The sequence below is a fragment of the Nothobranchius furzeri genome, chromosome 10 (genome assembly GCF_043380555.1).
Source record: "Nothobranchius furzeri strain GRZ-AD chromosome 10, NfurGRZ-RIMD1, whole genome shotgun sequence".
NCBI lineage: Eukaryota > Metazoa > Chordata > Actinopteri > Cyprinodontiformes > Nothobranchiidae > Nothobranchius > Nothobranchius furzeri.
This window is the reverse complement of record NC_091750.1, coordinates 65,433,769-65,452,352: the sequence shown is the minus strand read 5'-3', so window position 1 is coordinate 65,452,352 and position 18,584 is coordinate 65,433,769. Positions and strand designations below refer to the sequence as shown.

The following is an 18,584-nucleotide window of genomic DNA, read 5'->3' as shown; positions in this document are numbered from 1 at the left end:
TCTTGATGAAATAATTATTAAACTTCCTCACAAATGGGATCTGAGGAAAAAACTGGAAAATTTGGTGCAGAAAAATAAGAAACTCTGCTCATATTTACACTCCACTGACGTGCAGGTGTAGCACACTGGAATGTGTTCCATATAGTCTGTTTATTATGTAATGAAGTAGATTACAGTTATTTAATGAGCCATAAGGCGTGGGATTCCATAGGAAATATGAAATCCACCTTACGGATCGGTGGGTTATTTAAACCAGAAGATTGGATCTTTTTAATGCAGGGATTAGATAACCACTCCGTATTCACTCAGAGACAACAGAAGAGAGAGTCAAGTTTAAAAGTTAAGAATTTTATTACTAATAAATTAAACTAGACTGACTTTCAAACTAAATGTATAGTGTAACTAAAATGGATGAGACGGTGAATGGATGACGTGTGATGTTAAATCAGAACCAGCAAATCCGAAGAAGCGATTGTTCTGACGGGAACTGAATGTGTTGTTTTCACATTAAGCTTTGGTTAGGAGGTCCATAAACACACGAGACACCATTATGTCGGTCTACCTACCCTTCGTGGAAGTCCTCTGCAGATCAGGAATATCGAGGTCCAGTGGACCCTCTCTGGAACCGAGCCGGTAGGAAAAGCCGCGGTTCCCATCACACCCGTCTTTGAGTTACTTCCGGGTACACAACAAGTTGTTAGCGTCTGGTGAGACCCAAGCCTGGGTCTGGATGGTTCAGCTTTTATTCTGAAAGGAACTGTTGTCGCTGTTGGAATAGCGACGAATTTTTCAGCTTGTCGTTGTTCTTTCGGTTAAAGAGTTGTAGATCAGGATCGGCCACTCCGTCACTTTCTCTTGAACGCTTTGAACTGGCATTAGAGCTGACGTGGCATAGTTTTAAACTTAGGATGTTATGGTTTATTGTCGAATGAAAAATTACCAAACACCATCAAAACCACGCCTCTGTCAGATCTGTAAGATTCTGATTGGATCAGTGAAAGTAATGTGTCATGTCTTTTAACGCTACGTGAAATGAGTCCTGTTGGAACACTTAAAGTCACAGTACCTTTATATTCTATAGGATTATAATAAGGTAGTTAATATTTTGATTTCACAGATCGGTCACATCTTATTTATTAACTAACACTTTGATGGATTAGCTTTATTAAAATAGAGTTCTTTGATCAATTAAAAGAAAATAGTTCATTCTTTGTTCTTCTGTTGAGATGAAAATAAGCAGGTTAGAAGGAATGCATGAGACCTTGAGACTTATCTCATGCAGAGTAGTCTTGAGCGAAGAAGGGGAAAAGCATACAGTCTTTTCATTCCGTTACATATCCCCCCTTTTCAATGGTACTATGGGCCGTGCAGAGACCACCTGGCGTTGAACAAACCAGAGTCCTAAAGGGACTCCAATGACAAGGGAAGGTGTAGTTCCCCCGGAAGACGCCAACAGTGGTGAGGCACGAACCCCACTCAGAAGAATAGTCTATGGTTTCAACAGTCTCGCATAATCCCTTTGGAAGAACACAAGTCAGCAAATTAGTAAGGTATCCACGTGTAAGAATTTGAAGCAGGAACAAAACTTTACATATCCACGGGTAGGGAATAATTACAACAGTATATTGATCTTTGTAATTGCACTTATCGTGATTCAGTGCGGGAAAGAGCAGCAGGCAGGTCAGGTCCCAGTGAGCGAAGTATCCCAGCAGCCATGCCGGAACAAACGGTCGTCCAGGTCCTATGAGCTGGAACACCCATCAGGAGGAGCGGAATCCGACGACGAGTCACGGGTCCACCCCCAGGGAAGCGAGGATCATCAGCGAAACTCAGGAGAGGAGAGAGAGCACAGCACAGGGCACCTCAATGTAGACACAACATAATGGCGTCTCATGCAAATCAACAAACAAAAAGAAACCTAACACTGTGAGTACCTCTGTACTATGTGTAGGAATTATGCGAATTAACCTTTAAGTGAAGAAATGGGTGCACTACCACTACGTGTACTGCAAAAAGATGGTGCTGAAAGCATCAAATTAATCAAACTCTATCTGGTATGAGAGAAATCACTGCACTAAATAAACTCTGTATAAGACTGAAGGGCAAAAATTGGTTGTAGCCCTTTAAGGTTAACTGTCAATCATAAAGTTCTCAAACTTCATCACCCTAGCAAAAGTACTATAAAAAGATAGTTATGTAAGTGTCAAAACACTAAAAATGTAAATCAATGAAGTTAGTAATCCCTAACTGTGAATGTACCCATAAGGAATTATGATTAGTGAAGACAATAAAATTTTTTGGGGGGATAACAGTAATATGTGGACTAAACCCATCTACTGTTAACTTCCTGATTACCTGACTTCAGGAACCCACAGCATGTTCATCTCCTATCACCCAAGTCTCCACGTCATGTATAAACGGAAAGACAACCATGCACACACACAAACATACAAACTTGTGTAACTCAAGACAGAGAGCTATGGAACCGACGAGGCGCGAAATCACCCCCGTTTCGAAGTCGGTAAGTTGTTGGTGGTAGAATTGACCAAATTAGTGGAACCCTTGTGCAGTTTGATTTGGTCCCTGTGGACCCATTTGTAGACAAGCTCCTTGTTTGTTTGGGTAATCTTGATCTGATACACGACTGGAGAGAGCTTATCAGTTATCAGGTATGGGCCTGACCACTTGGGCAAAAGTTTCTTAGCCAGCTTCCCAGAGGTGTTCTTGTTAGTACCAGTTTTAGGAGCAAAAATGTAGAACCAGGCCTCATCACCAATGTTGAGTTCAGAATGTGAGGCCTTCTGATCATAATAAGCCTTCCTGCCTTCAGCCGATTTCTCCAGATTTGTCTGTGCAAACGAGAACGCTACAGGCAGATGGTTCTTCAGGTCCTGCAAATATTGTTCGCTCGTGTAAGCCAGGTCGGCCTCGGACTGAACAGGTTGGTACAGCAGGTGAAGTGGCAGGGTCATTTGTCTACCCGTCATCATTTCAAACAGGGAGACACCAGTAGACTCGTGAGGGGTGGCCCGTATGGCCATGAGGACCAACGGGAGCTTCACATCCCAGTCTCGGTGGTTAGAGGACACGTACTTCTTCAACATGCAGACAACCATTCGGTTCATCCTTTCGACCTGGCCAGAAGACTGGGGGCGACGGCTAATGTGGAACTTAGCCTTCACACCCAACAGTTTCCAAAGATGTTCCATCACTTCAGAGGTGAAGTGAGTACCCCTGTCCGAGCCAACCCGAGTGGGCAGACCGAACTGGGCAAAGACGTGATTCATCAAGAGAATGGCTGTTGATTTCGCCGTGTCATTAGCTGCTGGTAGACATTCAACCCACTTGGTGAATGCACAGGTCACGGTCAAGATGTATTTATTACCCCTGCTGGACCACCCGGTCAGAGGCCCCACCCAATCGAATTGCAAGTCCGACCACGGTATGGATGATTCCTTTTTCTGTAGGGGAGCTCTGTGTGCGGGGTTGGATGGCTGAAACTGACAACAAATCAAACAACGCTGGACGTGGTCTGAGACGTTGCGACGCATCCCCGGCCAGCTAGCCCTCCTCAGACTCTTCTAAACCCCAACCACCACTACTTCGAGCAGACTCTCTGTGTGGACTTGCCGACGGTGTACAGCGATGGCAGTTCTTTTTGACATGGCCCTATGCCTAGGGCAGGCGTGGGTGTCATCTGGTTGAACGCTGACCAGAAGGACTCCCAATGTTACTGGTTGGGTTCTAAGACCTCACAGTTTGCAGAAGTGGCTGGGATCTTGATAGTACTACAACATGCTGCGGACCACGGCATCCATGAGCTGGTGATTTGCACTGACTCGGACTACCGTTACAATTATGTTCCATATATTCTGTTTATTTCATTAAGAGTTGAACAATATAGGTCTCAGGATATATATATATATATATATATATATATATATATATATATATATATATATATATATATATATATGTGTGTGTGTGTATGTATTAGTTCATCTATGATGTTACCAGTTAAAATGTCATCCATAATGCTTACTGGTGTTAAACAGAAAAGAAAATGTTGTACTAGTCCTTTAAGAGAAGAAAGAGAAGAAAGGTTGGATGAGGCCTTTTGAAGAAAAAAAAAGGATGCTTGAGTTCTGAACCAGGGGCATTTTTCTGTTAATAAAAGTTGCAAAAGTACGAAGAAGAACGTGTCGTCTGGCAGTTCGTTCAAAGGGGGCAACACAGTCACATTAGAGAAGAACAGACAGGAAGAAGAATAATGACAGGTAGAGAAGAGAGTGATCCGTGTGCACACAGTCATCTTTAGCCTCCAAGGAAGCTGTGTAGCTCCATAAAAAGTCCATTGTGTGCGCTATGGGCGTTTGTGCTGTCCTCTGGATTGTGTCCGAGGAAATGTCAGCGCTGCTTACGTTAACATGACTTTTAACAATTAACAGTTGCACTGAGCTGCAGAGTGTTTGTGACTTTGACCTACATAAAGCTGATGGAAATTTGCTCATTAGGTACTTGTGACATTTGCAGCAGGAATTTCAGAAAGTTTTAGAAATTTCCCAGGTCAGTTGATGAGGGTTTGTTTTGTGAGGTATCAGGTGGCGCAGATTCAGCGTAGGAATGCCCCCCCCCCCCACCCCATAATGCATGTTGGCAGAAAATGACAAAAGATATTCTGACAATTACAAACCCTCTTATTGTTTTTATTTTCTGTAATCAATTTTTTATAAAATTTCATTTAATTTATTTATCTGAATATGTTAAGGCAGCCAACATGGATGCTAAATCCAAACTTTTCATTTTTGAGTCATAGCAGGTTTTTTATATTAATTTTCCTGTTTAGTTTTAGTGTTTAGGCCAGGAAATAGCCTGATCCCATACTGCTGAGCCTTAGCTTGTGTGTTCAACCAGGTAAAGAGGACCGTTTTTTTCCCTTTTCAAACATTTTCAGTGTGTAAGAGTTGTTTTTCCCTTAGGGTATGAGGGCCCCCCAGTTGGGGGAATGTCATGCCCCATTCATCAATAAACAACATCAAGCTGCACATCTAAAAAAAACTGCAAAACCTTGGCTGCAAGACCAAATAATGCTTTTCTACACGCTCCAAACACAACTAAAACTAGAATGAAATAAATCTCGAGAAGTCGCTCTTTATGCAGCACCACTGTGTAAAAGTTTTTGCCACATTTCTGTCTCCAGCAAACCCACCATTTTGAAGCTGTTTGCTCTGTTCTAAATAACTTGGACATGTCTTTTAAAACCACAAGAAGAAGAATTGCTAAAAGCCTTTCTAGAAGGATGTTTGCACCATCGCCAGACACCATTTACTCCATACTACAGCTAAAAACTGAGTCTCGCCATACAGTCATCATTTACGCCTTTTTTCTGATTGGTTAATTTTGAGCTGGCTAGTCTCCCCCCTCATGGTGCTCTTTGCCTCCGACTCCTCCTCTGTGTAGACAGAAGGCAAGTCTGGCAGGCTAGGCTACTTTTTAACACCTTAAACAGCTGAAATGTCTCCACAGCCTTCCTTCCAGGAGGGTTTCATCACTAAATTAAACAGATCCGCTGTGTTCATGATCTAAAACATGCAGGAAGCATGCTGGAACCAGACCAGCACCAAGTATGCCAGCTCCATTTTTTGAATGTCCAACAGACCAGACCAGCAACTCTGAATTTGCAAGCGGAAATTTTTGGCCTCGTTGGGGCTGAGTGGCCTTTCAAGGGTCATTTTAACACATGCTGGCTCCAGAAAACGATTAAAAAAGATGAAAGGGTTAAAGTATGGCTTCAAAACTGAGTTCAGTTTCCATAATATTAATAAATTCAAGAATAAAGTCCAGTTTGTGGTATTTAAAAGAATTTCTGAGATTATTTTAGGAAATAATGTGTTTTCATTTTTATCCTCCTAACATATGAAGATGGAGGAAAAGTTGTAGGATGTTTAGGATGTTGTTAATTTCTTGGAAATTCAGAAAAAAAAATATCCTTTAGCAAACCAGACTGCTCCAGTGGCCCAGGAAGCCAAGTTAGGACTGGGTGGGAAAAGGGCCTCGGGAGTGTGTGTGTGTACCACTTTCCTGTCTGAAGCTTCAGCCTGTGAACGAGTTTCCCTCCTCCTGAAGCCCAGAAACGAGCCACAGCAGGAAGGAAGGGGGAAGATGCGGCATCCTTCAGTATGTGGGAGGGAAAATGGCTCCGCAGCAGCTCCATCACTACAATTTCCCCCTTTTCATTCAGGAAAAGCACTATTTCATTCATACGATTTCCGTTCATTCATCAGCTGGGGCCAGCCTAGACTCACCGCGCTATCTCCCCACAAACATTCTTATCAATGGACGTGACGTCAGCACTGCCTGCAGCTGGGGGGTGCTGCTGCTGGTGGAGGGGTGGCGGTCACGTGGTGCAATGAGGGTATATACAATAAAGTTGCGCTGACCGTGGTGCTGAAAACATTCACACAATTGTACATTAGAGGCAGAGCCGCTGTGATCAAATCAGCTTCAAACTAAACAAAGAACGTCAGTGTTTTTTTTTCCTTCTTGATGTTGGTCAGAGGCTGAAGCAAGAAGGGGGAAAAGAGATTTTTTACGGTGGTCCACTATTCATGATATTTATCTTGGCTTTTCCTGTGCGTTGTGTTTCACCAATCCCCACCCCCCAGTGGGACTCCAGGTAAGTGGAAAGAAATCTGCTTTACATCAAAGCAATCTGCCCAGAGAGATGAAGGCTTTATTATTATTATTATTATTATTATTATTATTATTATTATTATTATTATTATTATATTTTTTGTATTTTTTTATTTTATATTTTTAAACCGCAGAAATAACCTGGTAACATGATGTAAGTAGAGAGTTTCAAGGTTTCTTTTTTCAGTCGCAGCCTAATGCTGCAACTGGTGCATGTTTATTATTTAATTATAAAAAAAGGCACAACATTTCTGTTTTAATGCGATTTCTAAGTGGGGGAAAAACAATGTTTTATTCTGAATGACAGGAATATATACATTTTCAAATGTTTGTCAGCTCGTTTAAAAAATAAAATGTGTCCTCTAAAACTAGAAAATACTAAATTGGTATAGTTTTAATTTTCTGGCTATAAAACCGTTGATAAAAGACATAGAAAATTTAATTGTGTTTTCAAAAGATGGTTGGAGCCCAGCTTTTTATTTTCATTTACTTTTTTATATTTTTGCAGCACGATTTCAGAACTTCTTGGCTGTAAAATTTCATCTGAGATTTTCAACGCAAAAAGATTTTAAAACGCAACCTTAAAATGCGCTTTAAACCGTTTTCTGTTAATAATCCCTAATAATGGGAATTTTTACTCGTTTATGTAACAAACGTTGATTTCGTTTTGCTCTTTTTGGGGTTAAAATAAAAACGGGACAAATTAAATTAACGCTTTGTTGCAAAAACATAAAAAATAAAAACCCATTAAATCTCGCGCTTGCCTGCATTCGGCCACCGCCACTGTGAATGACTCCAAACAAAAGAACAAACGCACGTTTCCTCACTGGCTGCACCCTCGGTCGCTAGAGCAAAAAGGCTGTGATCAGGAAGAAAAAAAACGAGCATCCAGCTCATTTACAATTTGGACCGACCGCTCAGGAACCGGAGGGTTAAACGTCTCATCCGCAGCCAGAAGCTTTACGCATCGCTCCTCGGCGCGTGCCATCTTTACACCAGTGTCCAGGCAAAGCGCTCTGATGCACGGAATACCAAAATATTAGCCTTTAAACGGAAGCAAACCTCGGATCTGTTTATTTTCTATGATTCATTTGAAAGTAATCGGTGCCTGAAATGGAGCGTGTGCGCGTTTTGGTTGCCTTGGCTTGGATGATGAGGAGGAGGAGGATGAGGATGAGGAAGAAGAGGAGGTGAGACTTTTAACTTAACATGCAGACAATTCCGTCTGTCTGTAGCTGGAACAACATGCTGGGTTAGACCTGGGCATGTAGAAGACATGTATGCATATTTTTAAGTCAGTTTCCGGAGAATAAATATATTTTACGCACGGACTGAAAACAAAAATTCCGTTTTTGACTTCAAAGCGCAAATTCTTCATTAAAAACGCGTTCTTATTAAAATGGGTGAATAAACGGTTTAGGTGAATCTTCATTTTCAGGTTTTCTGTGGGAGAACGTACAGCTGATAAATCATGAATTAGGTCCAATATCTATTCTTAAATCATTGAGTCATTTAGATTTTTATTAGTCCCTTTTTGTTTTTATTTAAAAAAATGGCTTAACAAAGAAATAGTTTCCAACGGCTTCCTGTGAATTCATGTGTCTTCTCTCCTTCTGCCTTGTTTTTCCCATCTCCTCCAGGTGCTTCACCCCCCTCCTGCCAGCTCTGCGTGGTCATGACCTGTCATCACGCTCCATCCACAGCCCACCTCATCCTATTGGTCCTGCTCATTGTCACTCCACAGCTTGTGGACGCCACCCCTGTGCGGGGTGAGGAGGGGGAGGGACGGGTGGAGGGGCGCACTTGGACAGACCTGAAAGAGGACAGCCTTGCCCCCTTTCTTTCGTCCCCACCCCAGAGCCTGCCAGGCGGAGACAACGCATCGCTGGACTGGGGTCAGGCCCCGGGTCAAAATAACCAATTAGATCAATTGAGGGACCCTGGGCAGGTGCTTGCTGTGCTTTTGGAGTCCCTGGACCACCCAGGGGATGGCAAAATCTTTGCCAGCAGAAGGAGAGACTGGATGGAGGACCAGAGTCAGACGCTGCCCTCCGCTGAAGGCTTGGAGGGTGGTGAGATAAGACGAGAGCAGACAGAGGGGGAGAGGGGGATGGAGGAGGACAAGGAGGGGCAAATCGCTGATAAGACTATTGAAAAGGTAATTTTAGGCCGTTTGGCAGCTGTTCAGGGGGATAAAATGAAAGAAACGGAGGAAGAGGAGGATAAATCTACAAGGTCAAAGGAAGATCAACAGTGGTCCATGAAGGATGTTGGTCCTGATGGTGTACATGAGGAAGAAGAGCCGAAAGGAGACGAGCTGAGCGAGGACGATGGTGTAGAAAATGTCTTAGACAAAGGCAGAGCAGGGTCGGCCTCGCAGGAAGAGGATCCCTCTTTGGAGCGGAAAATCAGAGGCTACTTCCAGAACATTGACTTGGGTCTCCAAGACAACGAGATCCTGCCTCCTCTGAAGGGCTACAAGGCTTATAACACTCAGCTGGCAAGAGCGGGAAAGAAGCAGCACTGGCAGGACAACATGTCTCGCAACAAACCAGTCAAGGGCGGCAATTTTATGGATGACTTCGAAGACGAAGGCGAGGAACTGGAGGAGGAGGTGGAGGAAGAAGAGGAGAGTCTCTCCCATATGGAGGAGGAGGCAAGGGCACGTGCGGAAAAGCAGGAGGTGCTCCGGCAGCAGGAGGAGGCGGAGCGAGCCAGAGAAGAGGAGCAGAGACTGGCGGACATTGCCTCAGATATGCTGCTGCAGTACATGGGCAAGAAGCAGCAGTCCTTCATGAAGCCACGGCAGAAGAGCAGCAACGCCGCGGAGGACAAGAGATCAGAGGAGGTCCTCCCCGACGAAGACGACCTGGACCAGCAGATGATCGACAGGCTGATTGAGATCAGCAGTAAGCTGCACCTGCCTGCAGACGATGTCATCGAGATCATCAGTGATGTGGAAGAGAAGAAGAAGAAAAGGAAAGAGTTGCAGAAGCAACCCGTAAACAGTAATCCGGTGGTGCCTCGCTTCAGGCCGCTGGTGCCCCCTCCTCTGGCCTCCCCACCCATTTACCACTACACCGCCTCAAAAAACCCCAAGAAAGCTCCTTACAAGTACAACAAATCCAACAAGAAATGGCACAAGGACAGAGTTAAATCATACAAGCAGGACTACTGGTATAAACCCCAGAAGCAGTTTTTAGCCTTCCCCTCCTATCCCTACTACCAGAAGCCATATCGGGCCTACTACCCCGTTTACTTCCCCTATCCTAAAGCGCAGTATTACGGCAAGGCCCCCCCCTCCAGAGACCAGCCCTTCGGCCCTCAGGAACTTGATCTCCAGGTCCCAAGACGCAGGCACAGGGGCCCGGGTAAGAACCGTGGACAAGGCTGGAGGCAGCAGCCGCCACCGCGCCTGCCTCTGTCCCCTTATATCTCTAACTATATCCTTCCTCACCCACGGACCTACCAACCTCTGCCCCCTCCCAAACAAATAATCACACCCAGGAGGGGCAGACGACCCCCGTTCTACTACCCACAGGCCACACCGGCAGACGACTATGAAGAAGACGGACTGGTACCTCAGATGGACAGCGAGGAGGAGCTGGAAAACTTTATTGAGAGGATCTACATGAAGCGCAGAATGTATTGAAACTCTTTTTGGACACCCAGCTCAGCGGGACTGAAGGAGGGGCAGATTCATTGGGGAGAAGCAAAAACAGATGTGAAAATAAACAACTGGAAAATGTGTTTTCACTGATGGAAATTTTAAGGTTTGATGAGTTTTAAAAAACGAGTAAGATTTGTTGTTTTTCACTGTAACTGTGTTGATTTTTCTCAGTCAGGGAGAGGAGGAAGAGTTGCCACTTGAACTCCCTGTAACCATGTTCAGCCTCTTGCTCGGTTTACATTTTACAAACAGAGTGGTGTACGTCTGCCTCCATTCAGGTCAGTCTCTGATGTTCTCCTGTGGTTTTCAGAGAATGATCGAGGGGACGCGCTCACAAACACACACACATAGAGGCACGCATATGCATTAGCACTTATATGACATCATGTTTTTACACCTTCCCATGCTCATTGCATAAGGACTACAATTACGACCCCACTTTGTATCTTCTGTTTTGTATTTCGTACGGCACAAAGACAAGAAAACAAAAACTGTTCAATGTCTTCTTGGCGATACAAAACCTGCTATTGTCAAGTGTTGACGGTATGTTTTTGTGTTTGATGTGTTGATGCTTTACTTATGCCAGATTGGATCAACTAGGCAGTTCTAATGCACAAATGTCAGTTTTTTGCTCCAAACTCAAGATTTAGATTTTCTGCCTTATGAGCGTAACGATTCTACACTGTAGAAAATAGTGTTCAATTAACTTTACCAAGTTATGTCAACTAGTTTCACGACACCTACTTACTTAAATATAAAGAGTACTATATATTGCATTACCCTTTATATTTAATTGACCAGCTCCAGTGAACCAGTTTAAATAACTTGGTTAGGTAAGTTCAACATATTCTTTCTTACAGTGTATAAGGGAATTTTGACATTGCATATTAATTATGTCACACGTGGTCCTGATGCGGAAACCCTGCGGGCTCCAAAAGCACAAACTTTAACACAAAACACTTCCAAACCTGGTGGACCAAGGGTTTTCAATCATTTTTGGGATCCAGGACCTTTTGTGTGCATACATTTTTTAGGGCAGATCCAGCATGATCGAAAAAATCATCCCAACCACACGATACAACTCAACGTTTCTTTTCTCCCATCTTAAACCCAATTTGATTTTTTTACCTCACACATTCATGTCATTTTCCTCCACCCCCTTAAAGATACATAAAAATACTTGAAATCTCACTGTGTTCTGCAGCCTTTCAAAAACAGATTTTCACCAAGAGGCTACAAGCATTTTGTTTCATTTTCAGAAGAATTTCACTGAAAAGCTTCAGGCCGTGGGAGTCAGGGATTGTGCGTAAGCCGTTAAAATGCACGTCTTTCTACTTGCATCTTAAAAAATGAACAAAAAAAAAAAGAACAAAAAAAGAGAAAAAATAAAACAGTATGGAGAACTCAAAATAGTTGTTTTCTCTGAATAAACTGTGAAGAAAAAAAATCAAAGGAAGAAGGCCACTGTATGTACAGTGAAGCCATCTGTCTTGTAAAAAGGAGAGTGTTGTTGTTGATGTCACCTTTAGCATTGTAAGATGTACAGTGTCAAATAAATATGCCTGTGCAATGTGTAAATAACAGCATGATGATTACTAGTTTTGCTATATGATCAAAAATAAAAGCAAATATTTTATTAAAGTTCAGTTTTTTAATGGCTTTTTGGAGAGTGCTATCTTCTATGTATACAGCAGCAGGAAGAGAAAACAGAGCTCCAAAAAAACAAAAGGACTGAGCTGCAACGACAACTCGTACAAGTCCATGTCACGTCAGGATAAAGACACACAAAACTACACAGGGAGCTAATTACTCTCCCAAATGAAATCAGCCGCTAAAAAGTAGAATGAATGAGGAGGAAAAGATGTGAGGGAAGAATGAAGAATGGAAAAATTCAGAGGGAGGGAGGAAAATGGTAACTGCAGTGATTGATGAGTCACATGATTGGTGGATGAGTCATCCATCTGTACACTTTACTGCAAAGGGCCACACATACACACACACACACACACACACACACACACACACACACACACACACACAAACACACACACACACGCACGCACGCACGCACGCACACACACGCACGCACACACACACACACACACACACAGAGCTATATAGTAATTTAGCTGCTGGCATTCCAGATAAAGATTGAGTCACGTTCGCCTCAGCCTCGAGCCTCCAGTCGGCTGCTGGGAAGGTGTTCGGCAGATGGGTTTTGCCAAATCTCCTTTCCACACATCCCTCCTCGCTTGCATTCCACAGGAAACTCTCCTTCCTGCAGGAACTCCCTGAAGCACTTCAGGTTGGTTATCAAAACTAACCTCTTGCACACCATCGATGCTATAAAGAACAAATAGCCAACATGGTTGGAATCAAACATTACCTTAGCAGAATATTGAGTATTTGCGACTTTTAGTGTAATTCTCTGATATCACATTTGGTTTCTGTGATGAATTAAGGAGTAAGTAACATCTTGCCTTCAACAACCCTCAGAAATCCCACAGCTGCTCATGCAAGCGCTGTTCTTACCTTCACACCACAGTCACGGTTTTGGATTACAAGGTTGTTTGCATGTCTTTTTATGGTTAAAATGAAGAATATCTACTGTAGGGACTCATGGTAGCAGAGATGGTAACATTGTTAGCTCGCATAAAGAAGGTTGCAGGTTAAAATTCCAGCTTCAGCCTTTCTGCAGGGGGGGGGGGGGGGGGGGTTCTCACCAGGGGTACTCAAATTCCTCCAATGTGCATTTTAGGTTCAATATTGACTTAGGTCTTGTTTGTCTTTGTTTCCCAGTGAAGGACTGGTGTCATATCCATGATGTCCCCCTCCTCATACTCCTCTCAAATCCTTGAGATTTGTTCTTTTTAAGTCTTCATTTGAGTCAACAAATCAGAATTTTAGGACATACTGTATTATGTGAAACTCACCTTTTACATCCATTTGTGTTGCCATGTAAGTCTCTACTGCTTCTATAAACACTCCGGACATGAAAAAAATCCCATCTATCTATGGTGTGTGAGTGCTTGGTTTCAAGAATTATGTGCTTAAAACAAGCTGTTACAAAAATGGCCAATTGTGATGTCACAAAGATAATTAGAATAGAACCACCTCTCGCGTAAAAGAAAACTACTGCTAGAGGAGCAGCGGCTCTACTCTGAGCCCTTCACCGATATCAGAGCTTCTCATCTTATAGCAGCCTGAGCAGGGATTGGTCAGCGTGGCCAGCTCCAGCTTGTTTTCCTGAAGTGACAGAGCCCTGAAATGGCTCATTCTGAAAGGTACTGAAAATGTCAAAAATGAAACTGTCGTAATTGCTTTATGTGAGAGAGATTTTGTGCAAAGAACTTCATGAACGTGTTTAGGATCGACCTTAGAACTATTAATGTCTCTTTTGATATTTGAAACACAGGCTAAAAGGGTTTCAGTTTAGTTACATCTGTATGTGACACAAGAGGAAGAAAATTAACAAATAAAATATTAAAACCTCACCAATCAAATTTAAAGGTTGACTATGGAACATGGACAATCTGGCGAACTCTGGTGTTCAGAGGTGGTATTGCAACAACACGACTAATTATCCAGTTGCTTGGATGTTGGTTCACTGCTGACATGTTCCAGCACCATGTTCAGACATCAGTCGTATAGGATAAGGAATGATTCATGCTAATGTTTATTTTACAACAGAATTTACTGTTGGAACATCTTCTAGGCTCAGAATCAGCTGCTTGACTTGTCAAGTCTGCCATTTTACACAGTCCCAACCTTGCCTTGATGAGCGGACTTTTTAGTGCAACGGTGCCCTCTAGTGGCTGGTAGATGTAAACATACTGTAAATCCTCTAATAGCCTGTATTTAATTAACTGTCGGGTATCATATTTTGGCCGGTGTCGGAGTCGGCGGAGGTGAATAATGGCCGTTTTTTTTTTAATTGTGGCCGGGTGGAATGTGGTAACAAGCAAGTACGGGGGGCGGTTGTGTCATCCGTCTCACTTTTGATTTGCCGCTGATAGACCACAAGGGTAACTTTAACCATGCGGAGACGAAGAGGAGGCAAAAATTTGATATCAAGTTCAAAGAGAACGTGCTGATTATGCTGCAGAACACTCTGGGGAACAGTAGCAGGGGTTGTATGAACTAGTCACTAGTCGACTTCACTGCTCTATGACTTTTATGCCTGTCATCGACTAGTTGCTATCACGTGATAATGACCGGCAAGATGCAGTCCACGGAAAAGACAACAGCCTGCTGTCAGCAGGTGACAAGCTCCTGCGTGTTGGGAGGCAACACGCTGTGCCAGAGCGTCGGCACTGACACCCGCCGTAAAACGGACATTTAACCAAATTGTGACCTTTTCCCTCTTGCAATTTAACCTTCCCCTCACCCCCATCCTAACCTCAACCAGCTTACGCATTCAAAGCTCTGATTGTTGACGCACTCCAGACATCTGCGTCCTGAGCGCGGCCACAGTAACATTATCAAATCAGGTGTCGCCACCTCAAAAACTAATTTAACACGCGATCGTTCATGTCGGCTCATTTCCTTTTATGCTTTCTGTCTTTTATTCTTTTATTTGTGCCTGATGCGTTTCGCTGCTGTGGATCGGGGCGCATCACCTGTTTTGTCCTCGGTGACGCACCTCACTGATGTGGCCGGCAAGCACTCCGCTGTTTTTGCGGTCGGTAGATCTTTTAGAACTGCAGTTCAGAGGTAACTCATAAGGTGAATATATATGAACCCAGGTAGCAGTTTTTCTTTAGGATTGAGAGGAGATGCAGGAAGATAATAAACAGACAGGACAGAAAAATAGTCAAATAAAAAAAAATAGTTTTTGTACCTGGTGGTTGCAACAAACAGACACCATTGAAGGTAATCAGAAGTGAGGAACAGAAAATGAAATAATTATTTTAATGTTTAGAGCAGCAGGAACTCTGAGAGGCTGCAGGCACATCCGTGAGTTTGCGGCCGCTGCGCAGGGGGAGGGGGGAGAGGGCTGAAGCAGAAACTACCGTTGTTAAAAGAGATGTGTTTAACTTTGAAAATGTGGGCGCAATTTTAATTGTCAAAAACTCCAGCGAACCGTTAGTTCATTTAGCTCAAATAGAAATTGAGGCCTGCCTCTAATTCTGGTCCTCCTTCCAATGGAGCCTGGAGCTTGATGAGCTTGAGTCAAATACAGGCCCGGGCCTGTATTAGAGGATTTACAGTAAACACATTGTCCTGCCCGACAGAATAAAAAATTGATAATTTATTTTTTAATTAATTTAATTTATTATTAATTATTATTATTATAAAAATATTAATTTATTATTAATTAATATAATTATTATTAATTAAAATTAATTTTTTTAATATAGCTTTAAAAGGAGAAACTGTACATTCATTCTGCACATCTCTGAATGCCCCAAGGAGGCAATATTATTTTTAAATAGCCTTTTATTAAAATGTTCTGTATTCTAACTTTAAGTGAAATAAAATGACATTACACATTTTCTTCAGAGTGAAAGAAGATGGATAAAAGTGAAAATGATCCAGAAAAATGGGAAGTGTTTAGCAAAAATGATAAATGACCCACAGTTGTATAGCGCCTTTGAGAGTCAGAGGACTCCAAAGTACTTTACACTACGGTGTATCATTCATCCGTTCTCACACACACACATTCATACGCTGATGGTGATGAGCTCCTATGTAGCGACAGCTGCCCTGGAAACGCTGAAGGTCAAAAAAGGCAGATGTGATCAGATGAATCTGGCAATCTCACCTTTTTATCAGAAGCAGAGACAGTTGAATCAAACTTTTACTCAAGTTATTAAAGAATTTTCATGCCTTTATTTTCTTTTTACTGTTCTTACACATCAAACCTGCCTGTGGCTACAAACAGATTTGCTTCCACTGTGACTTCAATCTTGCGAATCTCCCAACAATCCGTCTGCTTGTCCAGCTTCTGAGCATCTCACTTCTGTCATCATTTGTTTAAATAAGCAGGGATAACATGAAAAGATGTTCTTTCAAAATTCTCAAATGTTCCATTGACACAATATATAAACAAAAACCTGCTGTTGTACATTTCCGTTTATTCAATGGAAAGAAATAATTTGACAGAATTTTAGTCCCTTTACACCTACTATTTTGTGATGTTTACGTTTTTACATCAGAATTTATGCTTTTGTGATGAAACAACATTCAATATTAATATCTCATCTCAACAAATGGATCGGATAAGGTGGTCTACATCAGATCCTTGTTGCTCAGTGTGGTTCATGGAAAAAAGAAGTTTACTTTCACATAAAGCAGATCATAAAAATCATGTTAGCATGCTAATCCATTCTTAATCCAGTGATATTGCTGCCTACCACAACACCAAGACTGAATTTTCTCCACTGCAAATCATCACTCCGAGTCGGGCTTTGGATCACGTTTCGTCCTCCTAGTAATCGTTTATGTTTTGCCCACTGGGCGCGCTATAATTAAAGTGCTATTTGAAATTTTCATAAGGTTCCAACTCTCACAGGCACAGGGTCTGGTTTCCACACAACTCCTGGCACAGAGGAGTCTGACAGCACAACAATTCCTCAGTAATGGCCTCAAGAAGCTCATGCATTCACAGAAACAGAAACGAGGGGAAGAGTTTCCGCCATTAGCTGTCTGAATATTGAACATGTGTTCGTGTGTTTTGTTCGAGCACTGTCGGTTTGCTTTTGTTATTGTTATGCTCCTTCAGAGAGATTTTGAGATGATTATGGTAACACCTTCACAAGGTAAGAAAAAAAACTGCATGTGACTATTTTACTGTTAATTTTGTCTTTTTTGTAAGTGTTCGATATTTATTTTATAGCTGAACATAAGTCATGTTGCCCAGCTTTGTAAGCTATCACCTAAAACATTTACATATCTTTGTGGTGTTTTTAAGAATGACATGGAATTATTCTGTAATAAAAAGCCTTTTAATGAATGTGTTTCAAATGAAAAGCTCCAAAAATGGTGCAATGACCGAGCTTTGCTTACTAATTTCCTCGACCGACACATGTTGTCTCACACATTTCAGTGCGTCTGATCGCATGATGATGATGATGCACTTGCTTTGACGCCAACAGACACGCTTCACTTGGCCCAAAACATCTTTGAGCGACATGAAAATGATAAACGGGGGTGTTAGTACTTTCATGAAAATTTATACCATTTTCCAGTTTTTTTCTGTCTCTTGCAATGGATTATGTTTCAGTTAAAGTGGTACTAGGTTTTAAAACCACATTGACTTTGTTGAATTTAGGCCATGTACTAAAGTCTGTGCCGTCTCTGACCTGCTTTCATATGTAATATAGTAATGTTGTAAAGTCAACTAGAATTAAATTCAGATCAGTTTATTTATATAACGCCAAACCACGACAAGAGTCGCCTCAAGGCACTTCACAAAGCAAACATTCCAATACAGTTCACTCCATTAAGCCAATCAGTAGAAAGTTTCCTGTATAAGGAACCCAGCAGATTGCATCGAGTCACCGGCAGGCGTCAGCGTCTTTATAGCAATCCCAAAACTAAGCAAGCATGTAGTGACAGTGGAGAAGAAAACCCAATTGCCGCTACAGACAGAGGAAACGATTAATTTTGAGAAAAGCTGATTTAACATGCCATGAGCATAGACACAGACATGCCCCCTTTAATTAACATGTCCCAACCAATCTCAACATTGGCTTAAGGTTGGTTTATGCTTGACGCGTCCGCGAGGTTCGCACGGCTCCTTGCGGCAAAATTGCATCATTTTAACAACCACGCCCCTCCACCGCGCCTCCGCACGGCCCAAACTTTCCGCACCGCGCACCTAGGAAATTTTCTAACCACGCGGACAGTCGGACGCGGAAAAACATGGCGGACTGGCAAGAACTAGTATGGCAGAGGTTCGTAAATACAGACATTTGTATGATTCAAATCAAATCAAAAATCAAATCAACTTTATTTATAGAGCGCTTTCACATGGCCAAAATGGACAAACAAAGCGCTGTACACCAATAAAAAGCACCACAATGGGACAGAGATATGACCATTAAAATACAAGAAGAAATCCATGTAAAATACAATACGAAAACCTGAGTGCAAGTTCACAGTCCAATATCCAGCCTACATCCCCCAACTTCAAAGTCCAAACGCCAGCAAGAACAGATGTGTCTTTAGTCTTCCTTTAAAGGTTTCTAAAGACTTGGCCTGTTTTACATCAGCTGGC

General features: G+C 42.4%; 1 protein-coding gene across 2 annotated transcripts; it reads left to right on the top strand.

The window, feature by feature from the left end:
* The first annotated feature begins 6,419 nt into the window (after positions 1 to 6,419).
* si:dkey-175g6.2 (golgin subfamily A member 6-like protein 25) lies at positions 6,420 to 12,004 on the top strand. Of its 2 annotated transcripts, none has more exons than XM_015961722.3 (2): positions 6,420 to 6,676; positions 8,334 to 12,004. In XM_015961722.3, exon 2 carries the CDS (start codon positions 8,369 to 8,371, stop codon positions 10,343 to 10,345), a length of 1,977 nt encoding a protein of 658 aa, XP_015817208.3. In that variant the 5' UTR covers positions 6,420 to 6,676; positions 8,334 to 8,368; the 3' UTR covers positions 10,346 to 12,004. The 2 variants fall into 2 exon arrangements, with proteins under 2 accessions (XP_015817208.3, XP_054586863.2); XM_054730888.2 differs by lacking the exon at positions 6,420 to 6,676 and adding an exon at positions 6,815 to 7,883.
* Positions 12,005 to 18,584: the final 6,580 nt, after the last annotated feature.